Source organism: Thalassophryne amazonica, chromosome 4 (assembly GCF_902500255.1).
Source record: "Thalassophryne amazonica chromosome 4, fThaAma1.1, whole genome shotgun sequence".
In the NCBI taxonomy this organism is placed as follows: domain Eukaryota; kingdom Metazoa; phylum Chordata; class Actinopteri; order Batrachoidiformes; family Batrachoididae; genus Thalassophryne; species Thalassophryne amazonica.
In genome coordinates this window covers 90,462,616-90,477,981 of record NC_047106.1, presented here as the reverse complement: position 1 = coordinate 90,477,981, position 15,366 = coordinate 90,462,616, and the positions used below count along the sequence as shown (strand labels likewise).

General features: G+C 40.6%; 1 protein-coding gene across 1 annotated transcript in view; it reads left to right on the top strand.

The window, feature by feature from the left end:
- Positions 1 to 12,670: 12,670 nt before the first annotated feature.
- LOC117508476 (extracellular calcium-sensing receptor-like) overlaps positions 12,671 to 15,366 on the top strand; it is a 29,980-nt gene continuing 27,284 nt past the window's right edge. The window contains exons 1-4 of the mRNA XM_034168250.1: positions 12,671 to 12,795; positions 13,294 to 13,588; positions 13,746 to 13,832; positions 14,029 to 14,298. Of these exons, the coding sequence (XP_034024141.1) occupies positions 12,686 to 12,795; positions 13,294 to 13,588; positions 13,746 to 13,832; positions 14,029 to 14,298 (762 nt within the window). The 5' untranslated portion in view covers positions 12,671 to 12,685. The remainder of the gene's footprint in view (positions 12,796 to 13,293; positions 13,589 to 13,745; positions 13,833 to 14,028; positions 14,299 to 15,366) is intronic.

The following is a 15,366-nucleotide window of genomic DNA, read 5'->3' as shown; positions in this document are numbered from 1 at the left end:
TCAGGAGTCTTGCCTTCTGGCTCAACTCTTTCTTCAACATAACTGTCCAGTAAAGCGTCCTGCCTTTCATACACTGAAAATACTCCAGATACCTTGAAACGTTAATGATATTTTGCACTGGAGAGGGAGAAATATGCAAATCCCTTCCTGTCTTTATTTGAAGAGCATTGTTTTTAAACATTTTAATAATCTTCTCACTCATTTGTTAACAAATCATACCCTTTGCCCATTTCTGCTCAGCCTTTCATGATACTGCTTTTGCAGCAAATCATTATGACAATCACCTGTTTGATGTGGAGCAGCCTCAGGTTGTCTCCTCAGTCTTGTGATGACTGTACTACGCTGCCTTGCTTGTCCTTCATTCCAGGTAATGTAAGCTCCTTTCTGCTTTCACAGTAGATGGAGGGCCTCTGTGGTGTTAGCAAGGCATTGTTACCTTGACCCTGAGCATGTTGACAGGTCTACACTGTATAAGCTGGCTTGTTGCCTCATAGTCCAGTTCACATGTGTGTGCCTCTGACCTGAAGTGCCTTCCCAGATCTACCCTTTCTAAGCCAGCTTTTTGTTCTCTACAACCGGCTGATGTGCCCAAGCACCAAACTTCAACTGCGTTAGTTGCAGCCAGCCCAGAATTGCTGTTCCATGACTGGCTGCTTGGGAATGGCTCCAAAACATAGCAGTTACCCATACAACTCCATGTTAAACTATATGACTTTTGAGCAGAAATAACCATGTTTACAGCCCGGTGGAAAGAATAAAAAATAAACAATAAAATTTGCTTGCTATAGATAATTTCCTCCTCCATGACTACTGTGCAGTGGTGATTTTTTTCAGACTTCTTAGTTTACAAGCCATTATGTTTTGTAATTTTGGGGCTGTGGTGGCTTAGAGTGACAGCCACTGTGCCCAGGACTTCTTGTAACATCTTTTGTGCTAAGGTTGCTTGATACGGCTGGTACTGGAGGCTGTCTCTGCTTATTTTGTGTATTTTATTACAAACACCTGCAATAATATGGTTTGCTGTGTGGTGAACTGTCTGAACCAGTCATCTAACACATCTCTGTTGCCGTGTTCAACCTGAGTGAAACTCTTGTTAGATATAATGGTACGCAATAACGGTGTTAGGACTTTTAGTTGGTAGCTTCATCATTAGGTCCATTTATTGCATGGTCACTGAGAAAAAAAAGCAGCTCATAATTTTTTATGTCCACAATAAAGTAAATTGCTAGAACAACCACCATGGAGTCCCCAGAAATTCTGGAACCAACACTAGGTGGTTCAGACTTAAAGAGAGGGGCAAACCTGACCTACCCTAACCTTATTTTTAAAAAAAGTTAAAATAGCACTGGCTGTGTCCAGAACAGTCAAACATCTTTGTCTCCAATTTATGGCTGATTGCAGGAACTTTTAAGTTGTTGCCAAGTGTAACAGAGCCATCAACAAAGGACTGCATCTTAACAGTGTGTGGCAAAGTTTGAAATGGAAAGAAACATTTGGGGTATGACTCATCACCCACTGCTATCAGTGTCAAATAATGTCACAAATAGGGCACTCAGCAGAAACTGATGATTATGATGACAACTCTACAATAATTCATTCATTTTCAACCACTTATCCAAGTCCAGGTTGTGGTGGCAGCATAGCAAGCAGCTCATCCCACACCTCCCTATCCTTGACCAAGTCATGTAACTTTCCGTAGGGGATCACAATGTGTTTCCAAACCAGCTGGGAAATACGTATAATGTCTCCAGCATGTCCGAGGTATTCTTCAGGGCCTCCTCCCGGTTGGACGTGCCTAGAAAACCTCCCTAGGGAGACGACCAGGGGGTTCCTCACCAGGTGCCCACTTCAGTTGGCTCCTATCGATGTGAAGAAGCAGCAGCTCTACTCTAAGTCCCTCTCAGATAGTCAAGCTTCTCGCCCTGTCCACGAGTGTAAGCCCAGATATCCAACAGAAGAATCTCATTTCTGCTGCTTGTATCTGTGATCTTATTCTTTCAGTCATTACCCAAAGCTCATGAAAATAGGTGAAGACAGGAGTGTAAATCGACTGGTAAATTGATGGCCCCACCTTCCAGGTCAGCTCTTTCTTCACCACAACGGTCTGGTACAGCGTCTGTAAAATTTCAGACGCCACCCCAATCCATCTATCAATCTCATGCTCCAATTTATCTCTACTCATGAACAAGACAGTAACTCTCCCCTGAACCAGAGGGGACAATTCACTGTTTTCCAACAGAGGACTTTGGTCTCAGATTTGGAGGTGCTGATTGTCATCCCAGTTGCTTCACACTCAGCCTCAGACCTGCTCAGTGCACATTGGAGGTCACTGCCTGATGAATCCAACAGAACCACATCACTTGCAAAAAGCAGAGATGCAACTCTGAGGTCACCAAACTGGACACCCTCTGGTCCCTGACTATGCCTTGTCAGTGAATATCACAAACAGGATTGGGGCAACCCTAGCAGAGTCCATATGAAACAGATCTGATGTAATACCAAGAATGCGGAGACAGCTCCTACTTTGGTTATATAGAGACTGTATCGGACGTTACAATGAATCTTAAAACCCTACATTCCTGCACCCCCGTCACAGGATAAACTGAGATACATGGACATACGCATCTCCCAAGTCCACAAAACACATGTAGCTTGGTTGGTCATACTCCCAAGACCCCTCCAATATCCTTGCAAGGGTAAAGAGTTGGTCCACTGTTACACAGCATGGAACTTGGGGATCCATTCCACAGCATGGAACAGCATTGCTCCTCCTGATTCTGAGGTTTGACTAATGGTCTAAGTATCCTCTCTAGTACCCTGGCATAAGCTGAGGAGTGTGATGCATCTATAATTGGAACACACTCTTCAGTCTCCTTTTTTAAAGATGGGGACCACCAGTTTGCCAATCCAGCGGTACTGTCCCTGACATCCATGCAACATTGTAAAAGTATTTCAGCCATGACAGCCCAACAACATCCAGAGACTTCAGCAATTCAGGATGAATCTCGTCCACCTCAGGTGATTTGACACCAAGGAGTTTTTTTGACTACCTTGGTGACTACTAGGGTAATGGGAGGAGCTCTGCCCGAGTCTTTCATACTTGCCTCCTCGATGGAGGGCATGTCAGTAAGTTTGAGAATATTCTCAAGGTGTTCTTTTCACCTCCTGAAATTGGCAGGATGGGGGTAGTCACAGAACATGCTTAAATGCACCTGTGACTTCAGGACAAAGTTTAAGTTTAGCAGGTCTCCTCCCCTGCTGGGCACAGCCTGGGCTAAGCATTGCCTCCCTTTCCTGAGGCACTTGACGGTTTGCCAGAACCACTTTAAGGCTGCGCAAAAGTCAAACAAATGCTGTGGTTTAGTTTTCAATATGATTGAAACATTTTTACATTTTGACCCCTGTGTAATAATTCATTAATTGTCCCGTACCTGACTGCCTGTTGAAAATTCAAGTGGTCAGTCAGGTTTTTTTCAAAAGAGTAATATCTAAGGAGTATTTGTGCCGAATTTGGTGCTTGCGCCACCATTTGCAGGATTCTTCTGTAAACATTCTGTTATCTGCTACACTATATGTGAATACGTGACATTGATGTTTACATGCTTATAATCAACTTGCTTCTGACAGATTGTTTGCTGCTGTGACACACTTCCAATCTTTACACAGGTGTATACATTTCTTTTATTTCTGTTTAACAGTTTTTTTTTTGGGGGGGGGGGGTTAGTGTATCTACCCTGAATCTTATTTAACTACACTCCTGTTGTGAATCGCTAGCAGTTAGCTTTTGCTAGTGGTTAGCTTTTGCTAGTAGTTAGCTTTTGCAAGCAGTTAGCTTGTGTTAGCTAGGTTGACTATACCCCCCCCCCGCCATTACTTTATTACTGTTTTTACCAGTCTAATACTTCTGTTAGTTTTTCAGTGCAACTGCTATGAATATTAGGTCATTATTTTACTCCTGTGTAAATCTTAGGAATGGTGAGCATTTTCGCTAGCAGTTAGCTAGGTCGACTCCCCCCCCACCCCCCATTACATTAATACTTATGTTAGTTTTTCAGTGTAACTGATGTGAATTTTAGCTCATTACATTACTCTTGTGTTAATCTTAGGAGTGGTTTACTCTTAGGAGGTTTTTTTTTTTTTTTTTTTACTGGTCCTATCGGCCTAATATTTCTGTTACTTTTTCAGTGTAACTTTTAGGTCATTAATTAACACCTGTGTGGACCTTAGGAGTGGTTAGCATATTCATTAGTGGTTAGCTCGTGCTTGCTTGTCTATACTCAAATTTTCTGGTGCACAAAGCACACTACTTTACACTTAAATCATGTAAATCCTGTGTGATGCTGGAAGATAGGGTGCTCTTTTAGAGAGCCGTGTCCGTAAGCTAGAACAGCTTTTCAGCTCAGAGGAGATAGGTGTTACGGGCAATCCAGATGAGGTTAGTGTTTGGCCGGCTAGCATGCACATTAGCATCAGCCTAGAAACACCGGCTGTGGAACACTGTTTTTTTGGACTGTGGTTAGGCGGAGGAAGTCACCTAGGGCTTGGTTCCCAGTTGTGGTACCCCAATCACACTCGCCACTACAAACTGTGAACCGGTTCACCCCTTGGATATGCCTGATGTGAGTTCTTTGAGCCCACAGGTGACTTCCACTCCTATCCAGGCCGAAACGCCGGGCTTTAGTGATAGGGGATTCTATCACCCGCAAAGTCAGGTTACAGACGCTGGCTGACATTAAATGTATTCCTGGAGCCAGAGCTCCCGACGTTGCTTCCCATCTTAGGGTGCTGACATTGCAGAAGGGTAGACAGACTAAGGAACATGACACGAGATACAGTCACATAGTCATTCACGTCAGTGCCAATGATGTCAGAATGAAGCACTCATAGGTCACAAAAATGGACATAGAGAGGACTTGTGACCTTGCCAGAAAGATGTATCGGCATCAATTAATAGCCTCTGGTCCTCTCTCCTCCCGGGGTAATGATGAGGTATTTAGCTGGCTGACATTGTTGAATAGGTGGCTGGCGCAATTTTGTAGACAGCAAGGCTATAGTTTTATTGATAACTGGCCTTCGTTCTGGGGCTGCCATGGCTTGCTGATATTGGACAGCCTTCGCCCTATTGGGGAAGGCGCCGCCATCTTCTCTGTGAACATAGATAGAGCTCTACCTAGCTGACCTAATTAAACCCTACATACTGGCCTGGGCTTTGCGTTCTCAGGGTGCAGGACTACTTAGTGTCCCTAGGGTGAATAAAAAGTCTGTGGGTCACAGAGCTTTCGCTTCTCATGCTCCTGTTCTGTGGAATGATCTCCCTGTGTCAATAAAACAATCAGATTTTGTAGAGACTTTCAAGTCCAGTCTTAAGACGCACTGATTTTCCCTTTCGAATGGCTGGCATACTGGCATCATATGTTACTATGCTTTTTACTCTTTTAATTAATTTTATTAGGAAACAGAGTGTGCTGCAGCCTCAACTTTATCTAAATTCTTGGGTCTTTTAGTGAAGCTTAGGGCCCTGTCCCACTGACGTTTAGGAGGATTTGCGCATGAAATGAGGAGACAAAAGCTGAGCGTCCGCAACAAAGGTGGGCGGAAATGACAAATGTCCCGGGGTGGATCAGCGAATACATGAGGAAGAAAAGCGGATATAACAGGGAACAGAAGCAAAGGCGACCGCGGAGGTGCCCCCATGAGGGGCACAGCGGCCGTGATGCACTCGCTTCATCTGTGCCCACTCTGTCTGCATGCGTGACATACCATTTGCGACCGTGATGTGGCCGTGCTGGGCACCCGTCATATCTGTTTTGCACGCTGTCCCGGTCCGCTCCCAAGCCGCGCCAACCCGTCGGTTGCGGATATCAGCGGATGACAGGGGATATGCGGCGCGTTGGTTGTGTATGTCCTGCGTATATCTTCAGTATGTGTTCAGGCAGTGATGCAGATCTCATCCGCAGCAGGATTTTTGAGCCACTCAAAAATCCTGGCTGCGGACATGCGTGCCTCTGCAGATGATCACGGACGTGTTCGGATGGCGGCCGACTCATACAAGAATGTTACACGGTTACTGCGGTTGTTTGGCAGATGTGGGCCATTTTTGTGCGCATTCCATCCGCAAATCCTCCTAAATGCCAGTGGGACAGGGCCCTTAGTGCTAGTGGCTGGTGATCACCTTAGTGTGACTGGAGGACTAATCTTTGTGGCTGAGACGGCGGTGGGGTTCGAACACCGGACTGCTCGAACTGAAGACCAGGTCAGCCAAAGGTGAATTCCCCACTAACCAAGCAAGCAGGAACATCTTTTCAATCTGGACTTCACCTTGCTATACATATTTCCCCACCATTTTTTACTATCTCCTGAAGTCACAGGTGCATTTAAGCAAGTTCTGTGACTACCCACATCCTGCCAACAATGCCATTTGTGACCGGAGGACCTAGCTTTGTGGCTGAGATGGTGGTGGGATTCGAACACCGGACTGCTCGAACTTAAGACCAAAACTGTACCAGTTCAGCCAAAAGGGAATTCCCCACTAGCCAAGTGAGCAGGAACATCTTTTCAATGTGGACTTCACCTTGCTACATTAGTATTTCTTCTGTTTTTCTTGTTGCTTAATGCTGATAAATTACACTGTATTTGTTGTCTTTCTGATGCTTGATTCTGCTTCTTTTTTTTTTCTCTCTTTTCTCTCTGTTTGAGGTGCAGCTCCATCCAGAGATGGGTGTGGTATCTGTTCCAGAAACCCTCCTGTCCTGTGCACTGGCAACATTTCCTGTATGTTCGCTTTGTGAATTGTTTTGTCATTTGTGTCTGTAGCATGGCCCAAACAGAGGGTCACCCCTTTGAGTCTGGTCTGCTTGAGGTTTCTTCCTCAGAGGGAGTTTTCCTTACCACTGTTGCTCTGGGGGTGGTAAGGTTAGACTTCACTTGTGTGAAGCTCCTTGAGGCAACCTTGTTGTGATTTGGTGCTGTATAAATGAAAATAAATAGAATTTGAAATTGGTAACACATTCATGACCATTTCAACAAACATCAAATATTCTTTGTGAAATATTATTAACTAGGGATGTCCCGATAGGTTTTTTTGGCCTCGATCCGATTCCGAGTCATCTGATTTTGAGTATCTGCCGATACGAGTCCCGATCCGATACTTTAAAAACTGAATGAACAATGAACAAATGCTAAATATATAATAGTTTCACTTTTATCGCCTTATTTTATTATTTATCACTTAAACAGTGCACTTCTCCTTGAGGTAGCTTGAACAATCAAGTAATAATCTACCAGACTTAAAAAATGTACAAATTTCCATGTTATTTTATTTGTCTAAAAATAAATGTCCAAGGTTCCTTATGTTAAACAAGAAATTATCTAATCTGAAATAACAGGTGGTTTTAATTTACAGATGAAAGGTTTCTAAAGAACCATTTATTGATTTAGCTATTTTAATTACACGTGTTCTAAACTTTTTTAAACAGTAATCAGAAATTTTGAGGTAACAAACAACAACAACAGAAAACATTTCTAAGGATTTATCTTCAGAAAACTGCTCTATAAATGAGCAGTCCTGTGACACGTTTCTGTTTTGTACAGATCAGTGGTTTCTGCACCAATCTGTTTTGTACAGATCAGTGGTTTCTGCCACTAGTTTTCCGTGTTTTGGCCCGACACGTTCCTATTGGATAGCGCAAAGCTACGTCACAGCTCACAGCATCGAAAGTTGGATTGGGTTGAACTTATGTTTTTTCTTTTGTTCAATAAAAATAAATAAATAAATAAAAGATTGGGTTGAACTTTGACTGTGTCAGCCTGCTGACAAGTGGCAATGCGCGCTCTCGTCAGAAGCGTCGCTTTAGCTCAGCTTTTGACGCGATGCTTACACCTCTAAAAAGCAACGTGTCTCATTGAAAATAATGCTTTTTAGACCGATTCTTGATGCCTCTGATGCTTCCACCGCATGAAAGGCCCATTAATCTGCAATCATGAGTTTGAAATAGCGCTAATCAAAATAATGATGATAAAATCTATATCAGATTCCTGATCGGGATGCAACGTCCGATTTCGATCAAGTCTGAAGCCACGTGATCAGGCCCGATTTCCGATCACGTGATCAGATTGGGACATCCCTACTGTTAACCCTCTGGAGTCAAATGATGCGCCCTCGCATCAAAAGTCACATGACCTAATTAAGTGAACATAGCACACAATCAGCTCCACTTTGAGTGTCTGTTTGAATACGTGTTGAACGTGGAGACTTAAACCTCCCCACCAATGATTAAATTTTGTTAATAGGCCAAGTATAACTTGAATTATGATAAATAATTTAAGTGAGTTTTTTTTGAGGGATAATATTCTCATTCGCTACACACTGAAATGTGTTGCAGGCATCCATTTCAAAATGAGCAAGTATTTGCACAAAAACAAAAAAATTATATCTGTTTGAACATTAAATATCTTGTATTTGTGGTGTATTCAATTGAATATAGGTTGAAGAGGATTTGCAAATCATTGTATTCTGTTTCTATTTACATTTCAACACAACGTCCCAACTTCATTGGAATTGGGGTTATATAATTTGTGTGGCATCTTATTGGATGTAAATAGCCACAAAAAAACGCCTGACGCATTTCCTCCATTTTAATGTGAATTGTTGTTGTTTGAACATACAAGAAATGACACTTGAGACAAGAACTCAGACAGAGAGTAGAGATATCTTTAGTGAGCTTTGCAAAGGAGAGATGCAGCAGAGCTTGCTATGTGCAGTTCTCCAACTGTGACATCATCCGAAAGGCTCTTTTATTGTGTGTAAAAAACAAAGATAAGGGTGGGGGCTACATGAGTCCACAGGCGTGTGGTTACAAAATGTGCTATTAGTCATGTGCAGATATGTATGCAATCAACTGAAACATTCCGATCTTAGGTACAGAGTGAGTGGTTTTGCTGAATCTTGCTAAATGTCAAACCGCAAACAGGCTGACCTGCAGCTGTGCTATCTATCTGGGAATATCTGAGAGAAACAGTTTGCAGAATTTAAGATACAAAAGGAACAATATAAACAAGCAGATGTAATAAAAGATAATAAATGATAACATGTTTGTACAGTACATTTTATCTAACAGTTGTATATAACTTTGTTTATGCTACATGTTTACATACATTTTTGAAGTTTACAATATATATTTATGTACATTCTAAGTTATGAAAATAGTTAATTAAAATATTTCTGGCTTTCGCAGTAAAAAAAAATGATTTTTTTTTTCTGATTCAAATTTTATGTTTGGGGGTGAATATTGGGTCGCTGCATTATGTCAGAATGAAAGAAAAAGTGTAAAGTCACACAGGTGATGTGCTGAAAAAAATTACACCAAACTAGGTCAAGTAAACAGTTTTTTTTAAGTAAATTATGAAGAGAGATAGATAGATAGATAGTTAGATAGATAGATAGATAGATAGATAGATAGATATGAACTTTACTGTCAGATCATGGATCTGAAATTTGTTTCGCATGTTCAGCAGCTCCGTATAACACAAGGACAATAAACATCATACATTAAAACAATTATATCACACAAAGAAAACAACAATAAACAATCATCCATTTGCCTTCACACTCTGACTCTATGAACTAAGCTCCTCATTTAGGTTCAAGATAGACTGATGTATACATGAGTTCTTAAGCCTGACTTTATTATAGCGCAGCACACAGTAGCGTCGCCCTGATGGTAAGAGCACATATTCAGAATTTAGGACATGGCTGGGGTCAAAGGCAATGTTCTTTGCTAACTGCATCATGTTGTTGTGATATGCGGCTTCATACTGACCATCCAGAGACTGTCCCACTATCTTACAGCAGATTTTAAGCAGTTGTCTAAGCCCAGATTTAGCAGTGATGGACAGACAGCTGAACCACACAGCGTTACAATACTGCAGAACACTGAGGATGATGGAAGTGAAAAACAGCAACAGCACCTGATGAGAGGCCCCAAAAGACCGCAGGTGACGAAGGAAATAAATTCTTTGTTTGGTCTTTTTACAAACAAAGTCTATGTGATGTTTCCATGACAATAAACAGTTAATCATCACACCCAGATATTTAAATGACTCCGCCTGTTTTACACTTTTGTTGTTTATGATGGTGGGTGCTACTGTTACAGTTTTTGTACAGAAAACCACCTCCTCTGTTTTTTTGGTGTTTATTTCCAGAGCGTTGTTTTTGCTCCACATCACAACCTTGTCGACCCCTGTTGGTGCAGCTCAGGACTGTCTGTGATTGATAGTAGTGTCAGCAATACAGTATCGTCTGAATATTTGATGACGTACTGATTACTGAATGTTGCACGACAGTCATCAGTGTATAAGGTGAAAAACTAAAACTAGATAAAACCAAAAGTAGTCAAAAATGCCCCAAAATAGCCAAGACTCCAGAGCAGTGGTCACCAACCCGTCGATCGCGATCGACAGGTAGATCTATAAGCCTTTCATAGTGGATCTCTTAAGTCTCAACCAATTTGGTTGAAGCTGCCACAGCATATATAGATCTATGAACATAGTTTTCATTCATTGAATGGGAACACGGTCCCTGCTCAACTACCATATGGGTTGCAATGACCGAGTGGCACTGTATGTGTTCATCAAGTCCAAAAAAGAGTGAAAAAGAATAAGTTAAAGAAAAAAAATGGCAATGGCAGATACCTCGCGAAAATGTCAAAGACCTACCATTTTCATCCAGAATGGGAGGAGGAATTTATTTTTACCATGGTGAAGGACAAGTGTGTTTGCATGTTATGCCACCAACCGCAGGCGCTTTCTAAACGAGGGAACCTGCAGCGGCACCATGAAAACAATCACTCGAAGTTTAAAGACAACTACCTGCCAAAGAGCTCAATTCATCTAAAAAAGGTTGGTGAACTGAAAACAGCATTGAAAGCCCAGCAGTTGTTTTTCAGCAAACCTTCAACAAGGCTGCCACAGAAGCTTCATTTCGCGTGAGTCATATCTTGGCTAAACACAAAAAGCCATTTACAGACAGAAGCCATGCTCGCTACTGCAGAAACTATATTTAATGACTTCAAAAACCAAGACTTCAAGAAACAAATTCTGTTTCAGAATGCTCAAAAGACCAAATTTGTTGTATGGCTGGGGGGCCTGGCTGCCTTTTTGTTTCTGTCTTTTGTTTTTCCTTCCAGGTGGCTTGCATTTGGGACTGAGTGGCTGTGTTGCTGAGGTTATCAGGACCTCACCCTGATCACCTGCGGCTCGTCAGGACTCACAGCTGTGGTGCATCTATATGGATTGGAACATGGTGGCATTTAAGACTGGAGTATACAGTGTGTTTTTGCCAGAGACTCGACCTTGTTAACAGACGGGTGAGATCGTCGTCTCGGGAGCCATCTCATCATCAGTGGATGCAGAGAACGTCCAATGCACGGTCTGTGAAAGAGGAGGGGGTGAGGTCTCACGCTCGTCAGCACACTTCCTGAGGTACGTTAGATTTTGTGACTAACATTTATACAGTCAGTAAATGTGGTGTCCCTCACACCTTTATTATATTGAGCTGTATGTTAGTCATGTATCGGCTTCCACTGCAGTGGAGTTTTGTGAACTGGATGTTCCATGCCTGCAGGTTGGGAAGCTGATTAGTAATCAAGCCAGGAAGTGTTTGCTGTTTGTACACCTTTAAGTGTTCTCTCTGTGTGTAGAGTGTGGACTCACATAATGGTTCCTTCTTTCACAGACTCGGTTTGTTGCGGCCACCTGGGGGGTGTCGGCGGGGTCCTTGGGTCCGAACAGCTTCTGGCTCCGGACCGTTAGCGCTGCTGGGAGCGCACCACGCCAGACCGCACTTTCTTTTGTTATTTTTTGTATCACTGTTATGTATTAAATTCAGTTAGCCTTTGTACCGTGCTCTGCTTATTTCATACTGGGTCCTTCAAACGCTGGTCGGTTCTCCGAGCTGCGTCCGACACATAACAAAATTAACTCATTACTTCAGAAAACATTCTGTTTTCACAAATTCTGAAGCATTTGGTCTTTCAAGCATTCCAAAACAGTGAATTTATTTCTTGAAGCAAATCTGTTATTTATAGTAGTATAAAATATAAAGCTTGTTAAATCTTTATAAAATATTACACAAAAATATACCAAAAACAGAAAACAGTTCTAAATTCACTGAATTTCTGAATTGTATTCAAATAATATTCTCAAATACTGTTAAAATAAAGAATTTTCCTTTTGGAAGTATTATTGTTCTTGTTTATTTTTATTTACAGTACGGTTGGTCGATCTTGTCTTCTTCTCAGGCAGAGCTAGGGGATCTTTGGCTTAAAAAGGTTGGTGACCACTGCTCCAGAGGGTTAAATATCAGTACATGACAACTACATGACAGTACATGACAACATGACTGAAATGAATATCAGTAGTGAATGAATAGGCCCTGCCCCTAATTTTACTTCTGCCCATGTGAATGACGTGCAGGATTTGTCAATGTTTCAAGCCAATAAAGGTGACATTAAGAAGGAAGATTGCAGTGTCTTACCTCAGACGACCAATAAACAGGGGAACAGACACAATGGCTTTTTTATCTGACAGTGTGACTTTCCTCATGTATATTTTGTTGTTTTCCAACTTGTGTTCTGGGTCTCCTTTGGCTTCCTCTTGTGAGCTACAGGGACACTTCCAACTGAACACAATGTACAAGTTTGGAGATGTGGTTCTGGGTGGATTATTTCCATTCAACTTAATCTCGGTTGCTCCTGACCTTTCATTTAAATCAGAACCCCAACACCCGACCTGCTACAGGTGAGTGTGTCAGGGATGAGTGTGGGAAAGAGGAAAGGTGACACTGTAAAATTGAAAATGGTCACAATGTTGTTTCAACTCAAAAATATGAGTGAAAGGGCTGATTTAACATTCTGAGTTAAGTGAACAATATAATTTGTTCTTTGAATATGTCAAGATAACATAAAATTATGTTCAAAGAACAAATAATATTGTGCAGTAAACTCAGAATTTAAAGGCAGCCCTTTCAAATTTTTGATTTGAAACATTTTCCACCACATTAAATTTTACATTGAAGTCATCAACATGTTCGTAATATGTTAATATTTGGAGTCTTTTCAAATGAACTGTTTCATAAATTGTATTCCAAGCAATTTTTTAAATTTAAGAAATAACTCATAATCAGTGAGAGTGAAGATTAGTGTTCATGTTGAGAATTAACGCTGAGAGTTTTGCTTTTGATAAGTGATATTGGGACAGCAAAATTAACAAACTGATGAATGATATGTTTTGTTTCAGTTTCAATATTGAAGGATTCAGACAGGCTCAGACCATGGCTTTTGCTATTGATGAGATCAACAAAAATTCTAAACTGCTTCCAAATGTGACTCTGGGATACAAGCTTTATGATAACTGCATCAAAGTAGGAATTGCATTCCGTGCTGCCTTGTCTTTAGCCAGTGGTCAGGACAAACAGTTTAAATTACATGAAACCTGTGTGGGAACCCCTCCAGTGCTGGGAATTGTAGGTGATTCTTCATCAACCAGTTCTATTGCCATTTCATCTGTCTTTGGTTTGTACAGAGTGCCAATGGTAAGTTTTATGCAACAGCATCTAATCATCATTTTGCTGCATATTCATTCAGTTTGATTTCACAATGTAAATGTAGAAAAAAAATTAAAAGTGTTAATATAATGAATACATCTGAATGCATTCAGCCTTTGTACGTTACAGTCTTTATCTTGTGCAGGTGAGTTACTTTTCAACATGTTCCTGCTTGAGTGACCGAAAAACATTTCCATCCTTCTTCCGGACTATCCCAAGTGATGCTTTCCAAGTAAATGTCAATCTGTAAGAGGAAATTGTAAAACAGACAGTATGACATGCTGATGCAGTGAAACATGTCTCTCTGTGAAAAGGCTGGATACATCAATCCAAAATAAAATACACATACAGTACACATTTACAGTATATTTGCTGCTGAAAGAACACTGAGGTCTGTACACTAATCTGTAAATTCTCTGTGTAATTAGGTGCGTGCTATGATTAAGATTTTAAAACACTTTGGCTGGACCTGGGTTGGCCTGCTGGTCAGTGATGATGATTATGGACTCCATGCTGCCCGATCTTTCCAGTCAGACATGGTTGAGTCTGGTGAAGGTTGTCTGGCTTACTTAGAAGTTTTGCCCTTAAATGAGAAGACGGCTGAGTTCAAGAGGGTCGTTGAAGTAATGAAGAAATCGACAGCTCGTGTGGTGATTGCATTTGCATATAAGAGACATATGATTCAACTCATGGAAGAGGTTAGAATTAAAATACATCTGAACTTAGGAATCTGTATTTTTAAAGATGTATGAAGAATGATTCACAGTAATGATGATGTTACACCCACAATTCAAGAAAATGTCAGTATGATTTTTACTGAACTATTGTATTTTGTCTAGAAATACATTTTTGATTTTTTTTTTAGAAATTTTATTTTTTAAGGGGCCCTTATAAAGTGAGTTCATAGAACCAAGTGTCATGCTGATATTAATTTTCTATCAGAACATTAATGAATGAATGAATGACTTTATTCGGCACACACAGATCCAAAACAACAAAAAATGTACAAATAAAGAAAATAATCCAACAATGCACCCATGCGCCCAAAAGGGTGTAAGCAGAAGCAAAAGCTTGTAAATGCCCACCCCTTTAACCAAAAATAAAAATTATACTTATGTATATAACATTATACATATACCCATGATAACTAATACAGAGTAGAAATTGACCCCTGAACCAAAATTTCAAAAACACACATGCAAACGGCAGGGCACCAAAAACAAAACAAAATCAATAATCCTAATTTAACATGCTATATCAAGCAATCAAATAATTTTTTTTGTAGAGTCTTTTAAAGCTAACCAAATTACAGAGTGATTTTATGTTATCTGGGCAATTATTCCAAATATTAAAACCTTTAACAGAAACACAGTGACTTTTTACAGTAGTTTGAATCTTATTTCTGAAATAATAATGTTCCTTGTAAATTATAACTGGAGTCCCTCATTTTAAACAGGTCCTGGACATGTGGTAGAACTTTAATTTTTACTTTAAACATAATTTTTATTATGATATAATCAATCAAATCCCAAAATTTCAAAATATGCAAATCGACAAACAATGGATTAGTTGGCTCATGATATGGTTTCTTACTAATAATTCTTATAGCTTTCTTTTGAACTAAAAATATATGATTTGTATTTGTTTTGTCGGCGGTTCCCCAAACTCCAATGCAGTAGGTCATGTATCGCACAAGTAATGAGACATAAGGTAACTCATGAGTGTTGGGGGAGGAAGTATTGTGTTTTATTCAAAATGGCAATGAT